The sequence below is a fragment of the Heterodontus francisci genome, chromosome 28 (genome assembly GCF_036365525.1).
Source record: "Heterodontus francisci isolate sHetFra1 chromosome 28, sHetFra1.hap1, whole genome shotgun sequence".
NCBI classification, from domain to species: Eukaryota; Metazoa; Chordata; class Chondrichthyes; order Heterodontiformes; family Heterodontidae; genus Heterodontus; species Heterodontus francisci.
The window spans coordinates 28,655,961-28,670,925 of record NC_090398.1 but is presented as its reverse complement, the minus strand read 5'-3'; the positions used below and the strand labels follow the sequence as shown (position 1 = coordinate 28,670,925).

Here is a 14,965-nt window from a genome sequence, read left to right as displayed (position 1 = left end):
GGGTTATTCACTGTCTGATCACACTGGGTCCATCCTCCCCGGGTTATTCACTGTCTGATCACACTGGGTCCATCCTCCCCGGGTTATTCACTGTCTGATCACACTGGGTCCATCCTCCCCGGGTTACACACTGTCTGATCACACTGGGTCCATCCTCCCCGGGTTACACACTGTCTGATCACACTGGGTCCATCCTCCCCGGGTTACACACTGTCTGATCACACTGGGTCCATCCTCCCCGTGTTATTCACTGTCTGATCACACTGGGTCCATCCTCCCCGGGTTATTCACTGTCTGATCACACTGGGTCCATCCTCCCCGGGTTACACACTGTCTGATCACACTGGGTCCATCCTCCCCGGGTTATTCACTGTCTGATCACACTGGGTCCATCCTCCCCGGGTTACACACTGTCTGATCATACTGGGTCCATCCTCCCCGGGTTACACACTGTCTGATCACACTGGGTCCATCCTCCCCGGGTTATTCACTGTCTGATCACACTGGGTCCATCCAACCCGGGTTACACACTGTCTGATCACACTGGGTCCATCCTCCCCGGGTTACACACTGTCTGATCACACTGGGTCCATCCTCCCCGGGTTATTGACTGTCTGATCACACTGGGTCCATCCTCCCCGGGTTATTCACTGTCTGATCACACTGGGTCCATCCTCCCCGGGTTACACACTGTCTGATCACACTGGGTCCATCCTCCCCGGGTTACACACTGTCTGTTCACACTGGGTCCATCCTCCCCGGGTTACACACTGTCTGATCACACTGGGTCCATCCTCCCCGGGTTATTCACTGTCTGATCACACTGGGTCCATCCTCCCCGGGTTATTCACTGTCTGATCACACTGGGTCCTTCCTCCCCGGGTTACACACTGTCTGATCACAAGGGGTCCATCCTCCCCGGGTTACACACTGTCTGATCACACTGGGTCCATCCTCCCCGGGTTACACACTGTCTGATCACACTGGGTCCATCCTCCCCGGGTTACACACTGTCTGATCACACTGGGTCCATCCTCCCCGGGTTACTCACTGTCTGATCACACTGGGTCCATCCTCCCCGGGTTATTCACTGTCTGATCACACTGGGTCCATCCTCCCCGGGTTATTCACTGTCTGATCACACTGGGTCCATCCTCCCCGGGTTATTCACTGTCTGATCACACTGGGTCCATCCTCCCCGGGTTATTCACTGTCTGATCACACTGGGTCCATCCTCCCCGGGTTATTCACTGTCTGATCACACTGGGTCCATCCTCCCCGGGTTATTCACTGTCTGATCACACTGGGTCCATCCTCCCCGGGTTACACACTGTCTGATCTCACTGGGTCCATCCTCCCCGGGTTATTCACTGTCTGATCACACTGGGTCCATCCTCCCCAGGTTACACACTGTCTGATCACACTGGGTCCATCCTCCCCGGGTTACACACTGTCTGATCACACTGGGTCCATCCTCCCCGGGTTACACACTGTCTGATCACACTGGGTCCATCCTCCCCGGGTTACACACTGTCTGATCACACTGGGTCCATCCTCCCCGGGTTATTCACTGTCTGATCACACTGGGTCCATCCTCCCCGGGTTATTCACTGTCTGATCACACTGGGTCCATCCTCCCCGGGTTACACACTGTCTGATCATACTGGGTCCATCCTCCCCGGGTTACACACTGTCTGATCATACTGGGTCCATCCTCCCCGGGTTACACACTGTCTGATCACACTGGGTCCATCCTCCCCGGGTTACACACTGTCTGATCACACTGGGTCCATCCTCCCCGGGTTACACACTGTCTGATCACACTGGGTCCATCCTCCCCGGGTTATTCACTGTCTGATCACACTGGGTCCATCCTCCCCGGGTTACACACTGTCTGATCACACTGGGTCCATCCTCCCCGGGTTACACACTGTCTGATCACACTGGGTCCATCCTCCCCGGGTTACACACTGTCTGATCATACTGGGTCCATCCTCCCCGGGTTACACACTGTCTGATCATACTGGGTCCATCCTCCCCGGGTTACACACTGTCTGATCACACTGGGTCCATCCTCCCCGGGTTACACACTGTCTGATCATACTGGGTCCATCCTCCCCGGGTTACACACTGTCTGATCACACTGGGTCCATCCTCCCCGGGTTACACACTGTCTGATCACACTGGGTCCATCCTCCCCGGGTTACACACTGTCTGATCACACTGGGTCCATCCTCCCCGGGTTACACACTGTCTGATCATACTGGGTCCATCCTCCCCGGGTTACACACTGTCTGATCACACTGGGTCCATCCTCCCCGGGTTACACACTGTCTGATCATACTGGGTCCATCCTCCCCGGGTTACACACTGTCTGATCATACTGGGTCCATCCTCCCCGGGTTACACACTGTCTGATCACACTGGGTCCATCCTCCCCGGGTTACACACTGTCTGATCACACTGGGTCCATCCTCCCCGGGTTACACACTGTCTGATCATACTGGGTCCATCCTCCCCGGGTTACACACTGTCTGATCATACTGGGTCCATCCTCCCCGGGTTACACACTGTCTGATCACACTGGGTCCATCCTCCCCGGGTTTTATTTATTCCGGTGGGGGCGGAAATTCGCCATTTTCTCTCGGAACAAGAGATTAACTGATCGGGTTCCGGCCCTGTACTGACAGCATGTTTTCATGCTGTAACATTCTGTATTGATACTGTACGATGCCAGATGCTATTCCTGTTCCTCACCGTCACTCACACATTGATCCCGGTTCCTCTCTCTTCCCTCCGTCCTTCCCAAAAACCGGATTGTGGACATGCGCAGTCGGCAGTGTTGAGATTATCCACGTGACGTTCGCCGGAGGGCGGAGTGGGCGTGACGTTTGACAACAATGGTGGAGGGAGCTGTCAATCTGCTCGTCTGAGCCAGTAGGAGAAGCGAACGCTGTGGGAAATGTTAATTTATTCAGAAATCGGAGCGGATTGTGCTGGATCATGTGACAGTGTCTGGAGAAACAGAGTTGACGGTTCAGGACGGGGGCGGGGAGATGGTGATGTGGTGACAAGGTCAGGACATTGATAAATATGCGTCCTGTGGACACAGGGTTAAATCCCACCACGGCAAAACATCATTCGTTTCAGTGATGACTCCATGAAACTATCATCAATTGTTGTCAAAACCCATTGTGAGAATAAGAAATACTGAAATGTTGTTTCTACAGCTTGTGGAAAGTTACCAAGAAGTCATTTGTGCACAACATAATGAAATCACTGAAAAAGAGAACAGATAAGGATATGTCAGTGGAGACCTTAAGACAGTACATCACTGACAAAGAGAACTGATAAGGGTATGTAAGTACAGACCTTGGGACAGTACATCACTGACAAAGAGAACTGATAAGGGTATGTAAGTACAGACCTTGGGGCAGTACATCACTGACAAAGAGAATTGATAAGGGTATGTAAGTACAGACCTTGGGACAGTACATCACTGACAAAGAGAACTGATAAGGGTATGTAAGTACAGACCTTGGGGCAGTACATCACTGACAAAGAGAATTGATAAGGGTATGTAAGTACAGACCTTGGGACAGTACATCACTGACAAAGAGAACTGATAAGGGTATGTAAGTACAGACCTTGGGACAGTACATCACTGACAAAGAGAATTGATAAGGGTATGTAAATACAGACCTTGGGACAGTACATCACTGACAAAGTGAATTGATAAGGGTATGTAAGTACAGACCTTGGGACAGTACATCACTTAAAAATTGTGCTTAGGCAGATAACAGAGAAACAGCAAGAGTTAGAACAAAGGATGTAGTGAATAAGAAACTGCCCCACTAAGATAAAGGCTGACAGCTGCAAGTTAAAACACATAATGGAGAGCCAAATAAGGTAAAACAAAAACAAGAGTTAGGGGCTAGAAAGTTAGAGTAGGGGGAGAAGTAAACAGAGGAGGAGACTGCAGCAACCATAGGAAAGGTTAGTGTCATAATACGTTATAACCAATAATGTAAAATAAAGGCGTGGAAAAATGGATTTGTATTGTATAAACATGAACTGAATATGTTGATCGGTGTGCCTGCTTGTTGGACACCCGATCTTGCAAGAACGTTAAATAAGCTTACTTCTTCAGAGTTTGACTTGGTGTAAATTATTATTAAGTGGGCTACGTTTCTCACAATTGGGGGCTCGTCCGGGATCTATTCATCATTGCCGGGACCGCGGCCGACGACAGACGAGAAGACGCATCCCGTTAATTTAAAAACGGTCTCGTTTCTCTCGTTGGTAGCGGACCCGAGTAATTGACTGAAAACGATCCTAGGGAAGTCACTCTGAACGAGTATTTAGTGCGGCAGGTACACATGTGAAGTCAGGCAACTCCGTGCACGGACCAAGGTAAGAAAAACGACTTTTAAGTATTATCTTGGTGACTTATGGTTAACTGTAGGATAAGACCTTCTGAGTACCAAAAGTCCTTGAGGAGTGAATTTTACAGTCCTGCAGTATAAGACCCTTCAGCTAGGAGGTGAATACCGTAGGGAACAAGACCCTTCAGTTCGGAGGTGAATACTGTGGGACAGTATAAGACCCTTCAGCTCGGAGGTGAGTACTGTATGGTATAAGACCCTTCAGTTCGGAGGTGAATACTGTGGGACAGTATAAGACCCTTCAGCTCGGAGGTGAATACCGTAGGGTACAAGACCCTTCAGTTAGGAGGTGAATACTGTGGGGCAGTATAAGACCCTTCAGCGAGGAGGTGAATACCGTAAGGTATAAGACCCTTCAGTTAGGAGGTGAATACTGGTTAACTGTGGGATAAGACCTTCTAAGTACTGCAGTATAAGACCCTTCAGCTAGGAGGTGAGTACCGCAGGGTACAAGACCCTTCAGTTAGGAGGTGAATACTGTGGGGCAGTATAAGACCCTTCAGCTAGGAGGTGAGTACCGTAGGGTATAAGACCCTTCAGTTAGGAGGTGAATACCGTAAGGTATAAGACCCTTCAGCTAGGAGGTGAATACCGTAGGGTACAAGACCCTTCAGTTAGGAGGTGAATACTGTGGGGCAGTATAAGACCCTTCAGCTGGGAGGTGAGTACTGTATGGTATAAGACCCTTCAGTTAGGAGGTGAATACCGTAAGGTATAAGACCCTTCAGCTAGGAGGTGAATACCGTAGGGTACAAGACCCTTCAGTTAACCATGGGAAATAAATCGTCTAAAAAGGAAGACGATGGGAGACGAGGAAAGTCTGCTGGCAACATCCCTCCAGAATGTCCATTGGGACGCATGTTGGAGTATTGGGATTTAGAGTCAAAAACCAAGGAGAAAAAGACCCAAATATGATCTAAGGACAGCAAGAAGGACCACCCCTAAACCCGACGATAACGACGACGATAGAGACAGAGAGTCTCCTAAGACAATGATGCCCTTGAGAAAGGTACCAATAGGAAATAATGAAATTGGATTTGTTAGTGCACCATTAACGTCAGGAGAGGTAAGAGTGTTTAAAAAGGAAATGAAAGTCCTCGTAGAAGACCCCTGAAAATTTGGGAAAGAGAAAACCCTCCCGGGGTAGGGGGAAACGAACCAGCTGAACAAAAATACCCTAATCAAGACCCGCAGTGGCAGAACAATAATATCGGCCATAGGGGCCAGATGAAAGACCTTAGAAATCTGATAGTAAAAGGCATTGTTGTAAACAAGTAGTTGAAGCCCCTGCAAAACGTATGCCTTTACAGAGTTACCGCAGGCCCCTCTTATGGCACAAGCAGGCGACGTATTGAGGGCGACCCCTCTGGGTATTGAAGGCTGTTTCTAGACAAATAGAGACCATTAAAGGCACCTAGGTGGGATCAAGGGATTGATTTTTACACAGGTTTTGAAGAATCAAAAGGGGGACTGTGAGAACAGAATTTAGATTTTAGAATTTTTAAGAACAGAATAACATGGGAACATTTAAGATGAAAAAATTAATCAGTCATGTATTGCTAACAAGCTAGCTGACTTCATAACTTCAGGGCTGCAGAGGCAACTTGGCCTTGCAGCTGGTACAGCGAGAGAGAGAGAGACATTATACTTCAACAGCACTCTTCTTATCACCCAGACATGACAATCCTAGGGGAAAGTTAGAATGAAAAACATACCGACCAGGCTAAAACACGCCCCTTGTTAGAGGGTGGCTCAGCCTACCCTAAATCAATTAATCAGTCATGTACTGCTAACAAGCTAGCTTCAGTGCTGTAGGGAGGGACAGCTTATCAGAAATGACTTCATAACTTCAGGGCTGCAGAGGCAACTTGGCCTTGCAGCTGGTACAGCGAGAGAGAGAGAGAGAGAGAGACATTATACTTCAACAGCACTCTTCTTATCACCCAGACATGACAAAGTTAGAATGAAAAACATACCGACCAGGCTAATACACACCCCCTTGTTAGAGGGTGGCTCAGCCTACCCTTCTGATTCAGCAGTTGCTGAGTTTTTTATATTTGCTTTTATATTTGCTTTTATATTATCCTGTTTAAATGTTATTTGAGTAAATGGATCCACATAATCCTAGTGAATATATATATAATCATATATAAGTTGATCAGTAGAGAGAAGGTTATCATAGAATGATAAAAGGGGGGAATGTGGAAGTGAGCAGAAAGGCATGGCACTGTGCTTAATGGGAAATATAGCCAAGTTAAGAATAGTAGCTTTGCTGAGCTTTGATTTTAAGTGGCAGAAACCACAATGAAATAGCTAAAAGGGATGGCCAGAGTGTGTGCAAGCTGTGGCAGCCACAGCACTTCAGACCAAGGAAGTCATTTTACCTCAAAGCTATTACAAGAAATAGTTAGGGGATTGGGAATCCAATGGGACTTCCATACCCCTTGGCACCCTCCCTCTTCAGGGCGGGTGGAAAGAATGAATCAGACCTTAAAGAAACACCTGTCCAAACTGATACTTGAAACAAGGTTACCCTGGACAAAATGTTTACCTATAGCGATACTCAGAATTCGGACAGCCCCTAGAAAAGATGTGGGACTGTCCCCCTATGAAATGCTATTCGGATTACCCGATATGGGAACCAGGGGCAAGATGCCAACCTTAGAAGCTAAAGATTCTTTTCGAAAGAACTATATACTGGCGTTGTCTTCCTCATTGTCATTCCTCAGGAAGCAAGGCCTGTTAGCACAGACACCACCTCTCGAATTTGCAGTGCACAAGATCCAACCAGGAGATTGGGTTCTGGTGAAATCGTGGAAAGAGACTAAACTACAACTGAACTGGGAAAGACCATACCAGACTCTCCTAACCACTGAAACAGCCATAAGAACGGCAGAAAGAGGTTGGACCCACTACACAAGAATCAAGGGGCCGGTACAACTCCCGGCCGAGGAAGGAACTTGGACAACCGAATTAACAGAAGAACCATTGAAAATAAAGCTAAAAAGACTATGAGTAACGATTTTTTTTTAATATAACGGCGCGAGCGCGGAAATACTGTCTGTAATATTGTGTGCCTTCTCTCTTTCTTTTCAAAAGTAGCCAGGAAATAAAATGGGTTGGATGTTTTTGTATTACCCACTTCCAATTAGACAACAAGGTGTTTGGAGTAACAGTTAGAGAAGGGAAAAAGAAAGGTGAATTAAAATGTTGTTTTCAGGTAACAATAGATAAGACTGGTAAACCATCTAACAAACTAAAAGGGACCTCTCATAATGATCCTAACATAGTAAAACTAATAGAGGTAAAGGACCTGAGAAAGACAATTGAGATAGAAACCGGTTACGGGGACACAAATGCCTGGGTAGAATGGATAAAATTACCTGTAAAAAGTTTGAACAAAAACAATTGCTATGCTTGTGCATCTGGTAGACCGATAGCTCAAGTAGTACCTTTCCCGCTGGGGTGGGAGCGTGACCGAAAGGGCATGGAATGCATGTTAGCCCTATATCAGGATAAGACGGCTTGGGGTATTCAAACTTGCATATCCTTGTCAATAATGTTCCCTCCCCTAGAGAAAAAGGATTCAAGGACTCCCCCTTCATTTTTAGCCACCAGTGTGAATCACACATCATGCGTATGTCGACACGGTGCGGAGCTAACCAGAAATATGGGAGAGTTGAAGTCATGCATAGAGACTGAGGACGAAACTGGAAGAGTCAGGGGAGGGAACTACTCATCATTGAATGTTCCCAGAGCGGATTTATGGTGGTATTGCGGAGGAAAAATCCTGAGACAGACCTTACCCTCCCAGTGGAAGGGGACGTGCGCAATTGTTCAATTGGCAATACCATTCACCTTGGCATTTGAGAAACAAAAGATAATAACGAGGGAAAGGGGTAAAAGGGAAGCGATAGCGAACTCTTTTGACGACCAGGTATACATGGATTTCATAGGGGTCCCAAGAGGGGTAACTGATGAATTCAAGGCCCGAAACCAAATAACCGCCGTTTTCGAGTCTTTGTTTTGGTGGGTCACTATTAACAAAAATGTAGATTGGATAAATTATATTTATTACAACCAACAAAGATTTATAAATTATACTAGAGATGCGGTAAAAGGTATAGCTGAACAATTCGACGCCACTAGTAGAATGGCTTGGGAAAATCGACTGGCTCTAGATATGATCTTAGCAGAAAAAGGAGGCGTGTGTATAATGTTAGGAGGGAAATGTTGCACATTTATCCCAAATAACACAGCACCCGATGGTTCAATCACCCGAGCACTGCAAGGGTTAACAACTTTAGCAGAGGAGATGGCCGAAAATTCAGGAGCAGACACTTCCCTGACGGGGTGGCTTGAATCCTGGTTTGGAAAATGGAAAGGCATGATAATCTCGGTTTTTACCTCCCTGATCATGGTTGTCGGAATACTAATAGGCATCGGGTGTTGTATTATTCCTTGTGTAAGAGGGCTGACACAGCGATTGATTGAGACAGCTTTGACGAAGCAGATGTCAATACAAAGAGGCCAGGAAGAAAGTATATACTTGTTCGGTAATGACAAAGTGGCAAAGTGACAAAATCCAATCGACATTTTTGTTAATATCAACGGAAATACAGACATTGAAAAGGCGGCTGAAATAATGCTCAGAGGATTTGAGAGGACATATGAGAACCCTCCGCAGTATGTAGAAAACAATAAGGATTAAGTAAAAGAAAAGGGGGAATTGTGAGAATAAGAAATACTGAAATGTTGTTTCTACAGCTTGTGGAAAGTTACCAAGAAGTCATTTGTGCACAACATAATGAAATCACTGAAAAAGAGAACTGATAAGGGTCTGTAAGTGGAGACCTGAAGACAGTACATCACTGACAAAGTGAATTGATAAGGGTATGTAAGTGGAGACCTTAAGACAGTACATCACTGACAAAGTGAATTGATAAGGGTATGTAAGTGGAGACCTTAAGACAGTACATCACTGACAAAGAGAACTGATAAGGGTCTGTAAGTGGAGACCTTAAGACAGTACATCACTGACAAAGTGAATTGATAAGGGTATGTAAGTACAGACCTTGGGACAGTACATCACTTAAAAATTGTGCTTAGGCAGATAAAAGAGAAACAGCAAGAGTTAGAACAAAGGATGTAGTGAATAAGAAACTGCCCCACTAAGATAAAGGCTGACAGCTGCAAGTTAAAACACATAATGCTGAGCCAAATAAGGTAAAACAAAAACAAGAGTTAGGGGCTAGAAAGTTAGAGTAGGGGGAGAAGTAAACAGAGGAGGAGACTGTAGCAACCATAGGATAGGTTAGTGTCATAATACGTTATAACCAATAATGTAAAATAAAGGCGTGGACAAATGGATTTGTATTGTATAAACATGAACTGAATATGTTGATCGGTGTGCCTGCTTGTTGGACACCCGATCTTGCAAGAACGTTAAATAAACTTACTTCTTCAGAGTTTGACTTGGTGTAAATTATTATCAAGTGGGCTACGTTTCTCACAGTACCAAAATAAAACCTTTTGTAACACCTCCGGCCTCGGTGAAATAAAACACCATTCTTGAATGCGTTTCATTGCAATGTAAAAATAGGAGTTGAAAACATTTTTTAAAAATTCGCACTCATGCCCCTCATTCACTGCACTGGTAGTTAACACAATTTTGTGTTGAATCAATCTTCCTCATTCATCTCAACAAAGTTAAATACTTTATTGGTGGCGCTTCAATTCGTTTGAAAAATTACCCTGCTGGCTGTTCTATGCCTGATTCGTCATCTTGTAATAGGACTGCGCCGATCCCCAGATCATTAGCATCAATCGCTACCTTGAAGGGCTTTGTAAAATTTAAAGCAGTCAACTAGTTCACTCATCAAAACTTCCTTTAGCTTTTCAGAAGATGCTTGGCATTCACCTGACCACGCTATCTTGGTTGTCTTTTTTGTAGCAAATCAGTTAGTGGATTGTCTACAGCATTTAAATTTGGTGCAAAATTTCTGAAGAAACCGCACATACCCAACAACCTCATGACTTTACACTTAGTCTCAAGGATAGGAACCTCCACTAAGGCTTGTGCTTTTGACATTTATGGCAATACTTGCCCCACTATATGACCGAGGTAGGTCAAGCTTGCTTTTGCGAATTCGCTTTTTGCCACATTTGCCACGAAATCAGCTTCTTCTAATTATTAAAACATAGTTTCTTGCTGTTTTAAGTGTTCCTTCCGAGTGTTACTGCAGAACTGTTCAACCATAGAAAAGTTACAGCACAGAAGGAGACCATTCAGCCCATCGTGCCTGTTCCAGCTGCAAAAAAAGAAAAAGAATCTCGTTGCTCTTATCTAATCCTACCTTCCAGCACCCGGTCCGTAACCTTGCACTTCAGGTCCATGTCCAACTAACTTTTAAATTAGCTAAATGTTTCTGACTCCACCACCGATCAGGCAGTGAGTTCCAGACACCCACTACCCTCTGGGTGAAAATGCTTTTCCTCTGGTCCCCTATAATCCTTCTACCAATCACCTTCAATCTCTGCCCCCCTGGTAATTGACCTCAATGCTCGGCGAAACAGTTCCTTCCTACCTACTCTATCTAGACCCCTTATAATTTTGTATTCCTCAATTAAGTCACTCCTCAGCTTCCTCTGTTCAACAAAACAACCCGAGATGATCTACACTTTCCTCATAGCTGCAACTTTTAAGCCCTGGAAATATTCTTGTAAATCTCCTGTGTAGTGTCTCCAAAGGAATTATGTCCTTCCTGTAATGTGGGATCAGAATTGGATGCAAAACTGCAGCTCTGGCATAACCAGAGATTTATGCAGCTCCAGCACTACATCCCTGCTTTTGTATTCCATACCTCTGCCAATAAATGAAAGCATTCCATATGTCTTCTTCACCTCTCTAACCACATGCCCTGCCACCTTCAGAGACCTGTGGACATGCACTCCAAGGTCTCTCACTTTTTCTACTCGTATCAATATCCTCCTGTTTGTGTGCATTCCCTTGCTTTGTTTGCTCTCCACAAATGCATTACTCCACATTTCTCTGGATTGAATTCCATTATCCACTTTTCTGCTCATGCAACCAAACCATTGATATCATTCTGGAGTCGACAGCTATCAACTTCACGGCAAATTTTATGATGTCTGCAAATTTCCCAATTATGCCTCCCACATTTAAGTCCAAATCAATAATATATGCCACAAACAGCAAGGAACCCTGTACTGAGCCCTGTGGAACGCTACTGGAAACCGCTTTCCATTTGCAAACATGTCATCGATCCCTACCCTTTGTTTCCTGTCACTGAGGCAATTTTGGATCCAACTTGCCACATTCCGCTGCATCCCATGGGTTTTCATTTTTCTGGCCAGTCTGCCATGTGGGACTTTATGAAATGCCTCACTAAAATCCATGTAGACCACATCCACTGCGCTACCCTCATCAATCTTCCCTGTTACTTCGTCAAAAAATTCAATCAAGTTAGTAAGACATGACCTTCCCTTAACAAATCCATGCTGACTATCCCCTGATTAATCTGTGCCTTTCTAAGTGACAGTTATGTGTTTCAGAATTGATTCTAATAATTTACCCACCACTGAGGTCAGACTGACCAGCTTAATATTATTTGGCCTATCGCTCACACCCTTTTTAACCAATGGAACAACGCAGGCAGACCCACAACCCTCTAGGACCTCACCTGCATCTTGTAAGGATTTGAAGATGATCCTCGGAGCAACCGCTATTTCCTCCCTAGCTTTCGTTGACAAACTCGGCTGCAATCCATTTGGCCCTGGTGACCTATCCACCTTCAAGAATGTTAGACCCTCTACTACTTCCTCCTTCTTTATGTGTATTGCATCTAATGTTTCACACTCCTCCTCTTTTACTACAATGTCTGCAGCATCCCTCTCCTTTGTGAAGACAAAGACAAAAAAACTCATTAAGAATCCTGCCTACATCATCTGCATCCACGCATAAGTTCCCTTGTACATCTCTGATAGGCCCTATCCTTTCCTGAGATATACTCTTGCACTTAATGCACTGATAAAACATCTTTAAGTTTTCCTTGATTTTACCTGCCAATAATATTTCATGTCCTTCCTTTGTTTTCATAATTTCCTTTTTTGCTTCACTTCTGCACTTTCTATACTCCTGTACCCTTTCTACATTATTAAGTTGTTTTGTGACCACCGTAAGTTTTCTTTTTTCTGTTTAATCTGACCATATATGCTTCTAGATACCCAGAGGGATCTAGATTTGACCATACCAACCTTTATCTTTGTGTGGACATGCCGACACTATGCTTGTGGAATCTCACTTTTGAATGCCTCCCACTGATTTGCCACTGATTATCCTTCAATTAGCTGTATCCAATCCACTTTCACCAGATCGCCTCTCAGCTTCGTAAAATTTGCTTTCCCCCAATTTAGAACATGGATTCCTGTTTTATCTTTGCCCTTTGCCATGATTATGCTGAAATTAATTGCACTATGGTCATATGTCCAAAATGGTCACTCATTGCTACTGCATCCACTTGTCAAGTTCCATTACCTAAGACTAAATCTAGAATTGTGCCCCCCTCCCTCCACCTCCACCCCACCGCCCCCCACCCCGTTGGGCTTGGTGCGTGCTGGTTGAAAGATTTCTCTTGAATGCAGTTCAAGAATTTTGTTCCCTTTGTGCCCTTCACACTGTTTGTATCCCAGTGGATATTAGGGTAGTTGAACTCCCCAACTATTATTGCCCTCTTGTTTTTGCACTCAAAATGTACCTACATATTTGTTCTTCTATCTCCCTCTCGCTATTTGGGGGTCTATAGTACACTCCTCGGAGTGTGGTTGCCCCTTTAGTATTTCTGAGCTCAAACCATATGGCCTCATTGGAATGTTTCATGTGGCATCCCTCCTCACAACTGTTATTGATTCCTTAACCATTAATGCTACACCATTTTTAAGTTTCCTTCCAAGCTGCAAACATTTCATTCACTGTCACTGGGATACAATCCTGGAGCTCTCTTCCTAACAGCACTGTAATATTCCTAACATACCTTCGCAAATGGACAGCAGCTGTTCAAAATGAGGCTCACTACCACCTCCTCACGGACAATTTAAATGGACAACAAAAGCTGGGGTTTTCAGCCACGTCCATATCCTTTGAATGAATAAATAATGTCTCGCCAATCTTTCACAGTAGGGTCTGGTTACTGTTGTGCTGAAAGCTCAACATCCTTTGATGCTGATTTATAATGATAAGTTAATTGCCTGGACAACCTTCACGACTGAATTTTGTGAAGCAATTCCACCCATCAGTGTTTTGGTACTCAATTGTTCGAAAAATCTTTTTACATGTGTCAATGCGTATTAAACTCCTGTGTGCCAAGCTTGAACTTTCAGCTCTGATTTGTAGGGTTTGGATTCTTCCTTCTCATTTGGGAGACATTCTCTCACTCAGAAACTAGGGGATAACTTAATCGATGGTTAATAAATTGCATTCTTTTTGATCCGAATTGGGTTAAATGCAACGGAGACCGTCAGACATCATTCATCCCTCCACCAACACTGGGAGGTAACCACTGAACCCAACCGCCTCCCACCCGACCCAGACAATTCCTTAGTCAGGAGTTAAAGGAGGGAATGTAGGATGTGTCTGATGTTTCAGCTGTTATCTTTCAGGATACCAAAACTCAGCTTTCTTACAACAGGATCTCCACAACTTAGGAGAATACTTGAACTCACAGTCCAGAATATTCCATGCACCTGTTGCACTGTATGGGCTCTGCAAAAATAATACGTCAGAGATTCCACTATTTGAACTTCATTAAAGTGCAGCTAACTGAGTTGTCAGGGTTTTCATTTTTGATTTATTAAAATAGGGACAGGTGCCACAGACTATCCCATTTTAAACTGTCAGGATACATTTTCGAATTTCTGTAATACCGTTAAGTATTAGAATTCTCATTCTCTTCCTCTAAAGTATGTGTCGTGACAGGATTATTCTATTTCTAATTTCACATTTTGTCGATCGTGGTGATTGAACTCCGTGTCGCTGTGATGAATTTGAAAAAGAAAACTTTGGCCATCTCCTCATTATCTTAAAACCGACATTTATCCGAAGGAATCCTATGTTCTAAAGATATCAAACGTAATGTTGTATAATTTATTCAAAACTGGAATTTTGAAGTCCTGGAATCTCTGCAAACGATGGAGTGGAAATTCCGCACTGCACAGAGAGGTAATTGCATATTGAAAACAGGCTACGGGCAAATGGCAACCTGTGAGGCAAGGGTGGCTATTGAAGATCTGGCATCTTGTTAACAGATTATTACATACGTTTTGTTTAATAGAATCTCAACGGGGATGAGGGTATCTTAGAATAAAATTTAAATCATGCCACATTGGTAAGACTATGAAAGCATTGATGTATTCTGTGTGGGATTTGGACATTTGAAGCAGTCGAACTGTCCTGTGTTCTTGGATTACAGTACAGTCTTCCTGTTTACACAAACACTTAATTT

The 14,965-nt window shown here is 44.5% G+C and overlaps 1 protein-coding gene across 1 annotated transcript; it reads left to right on the top strand.

Annotated features, from left to right (window-relative positions):
- Positions 1-7,548: 7,548 nt before the first annotated feature.
- Positions 7,549-9,024, top strand: LOC137345176 (uncharacterized; the record flags this gene model as incomplete). Its single annotated transcript, XM_068008642.1, has 1 exon — positions 7,549-9,024. A coding segment is annotated over one exon (1,476 nt), but the record flags the coding sequence as incomplete, so codon positions are not given.
- Positions 9,025-14,965: the final 5,941 nt, after the last annotated feature.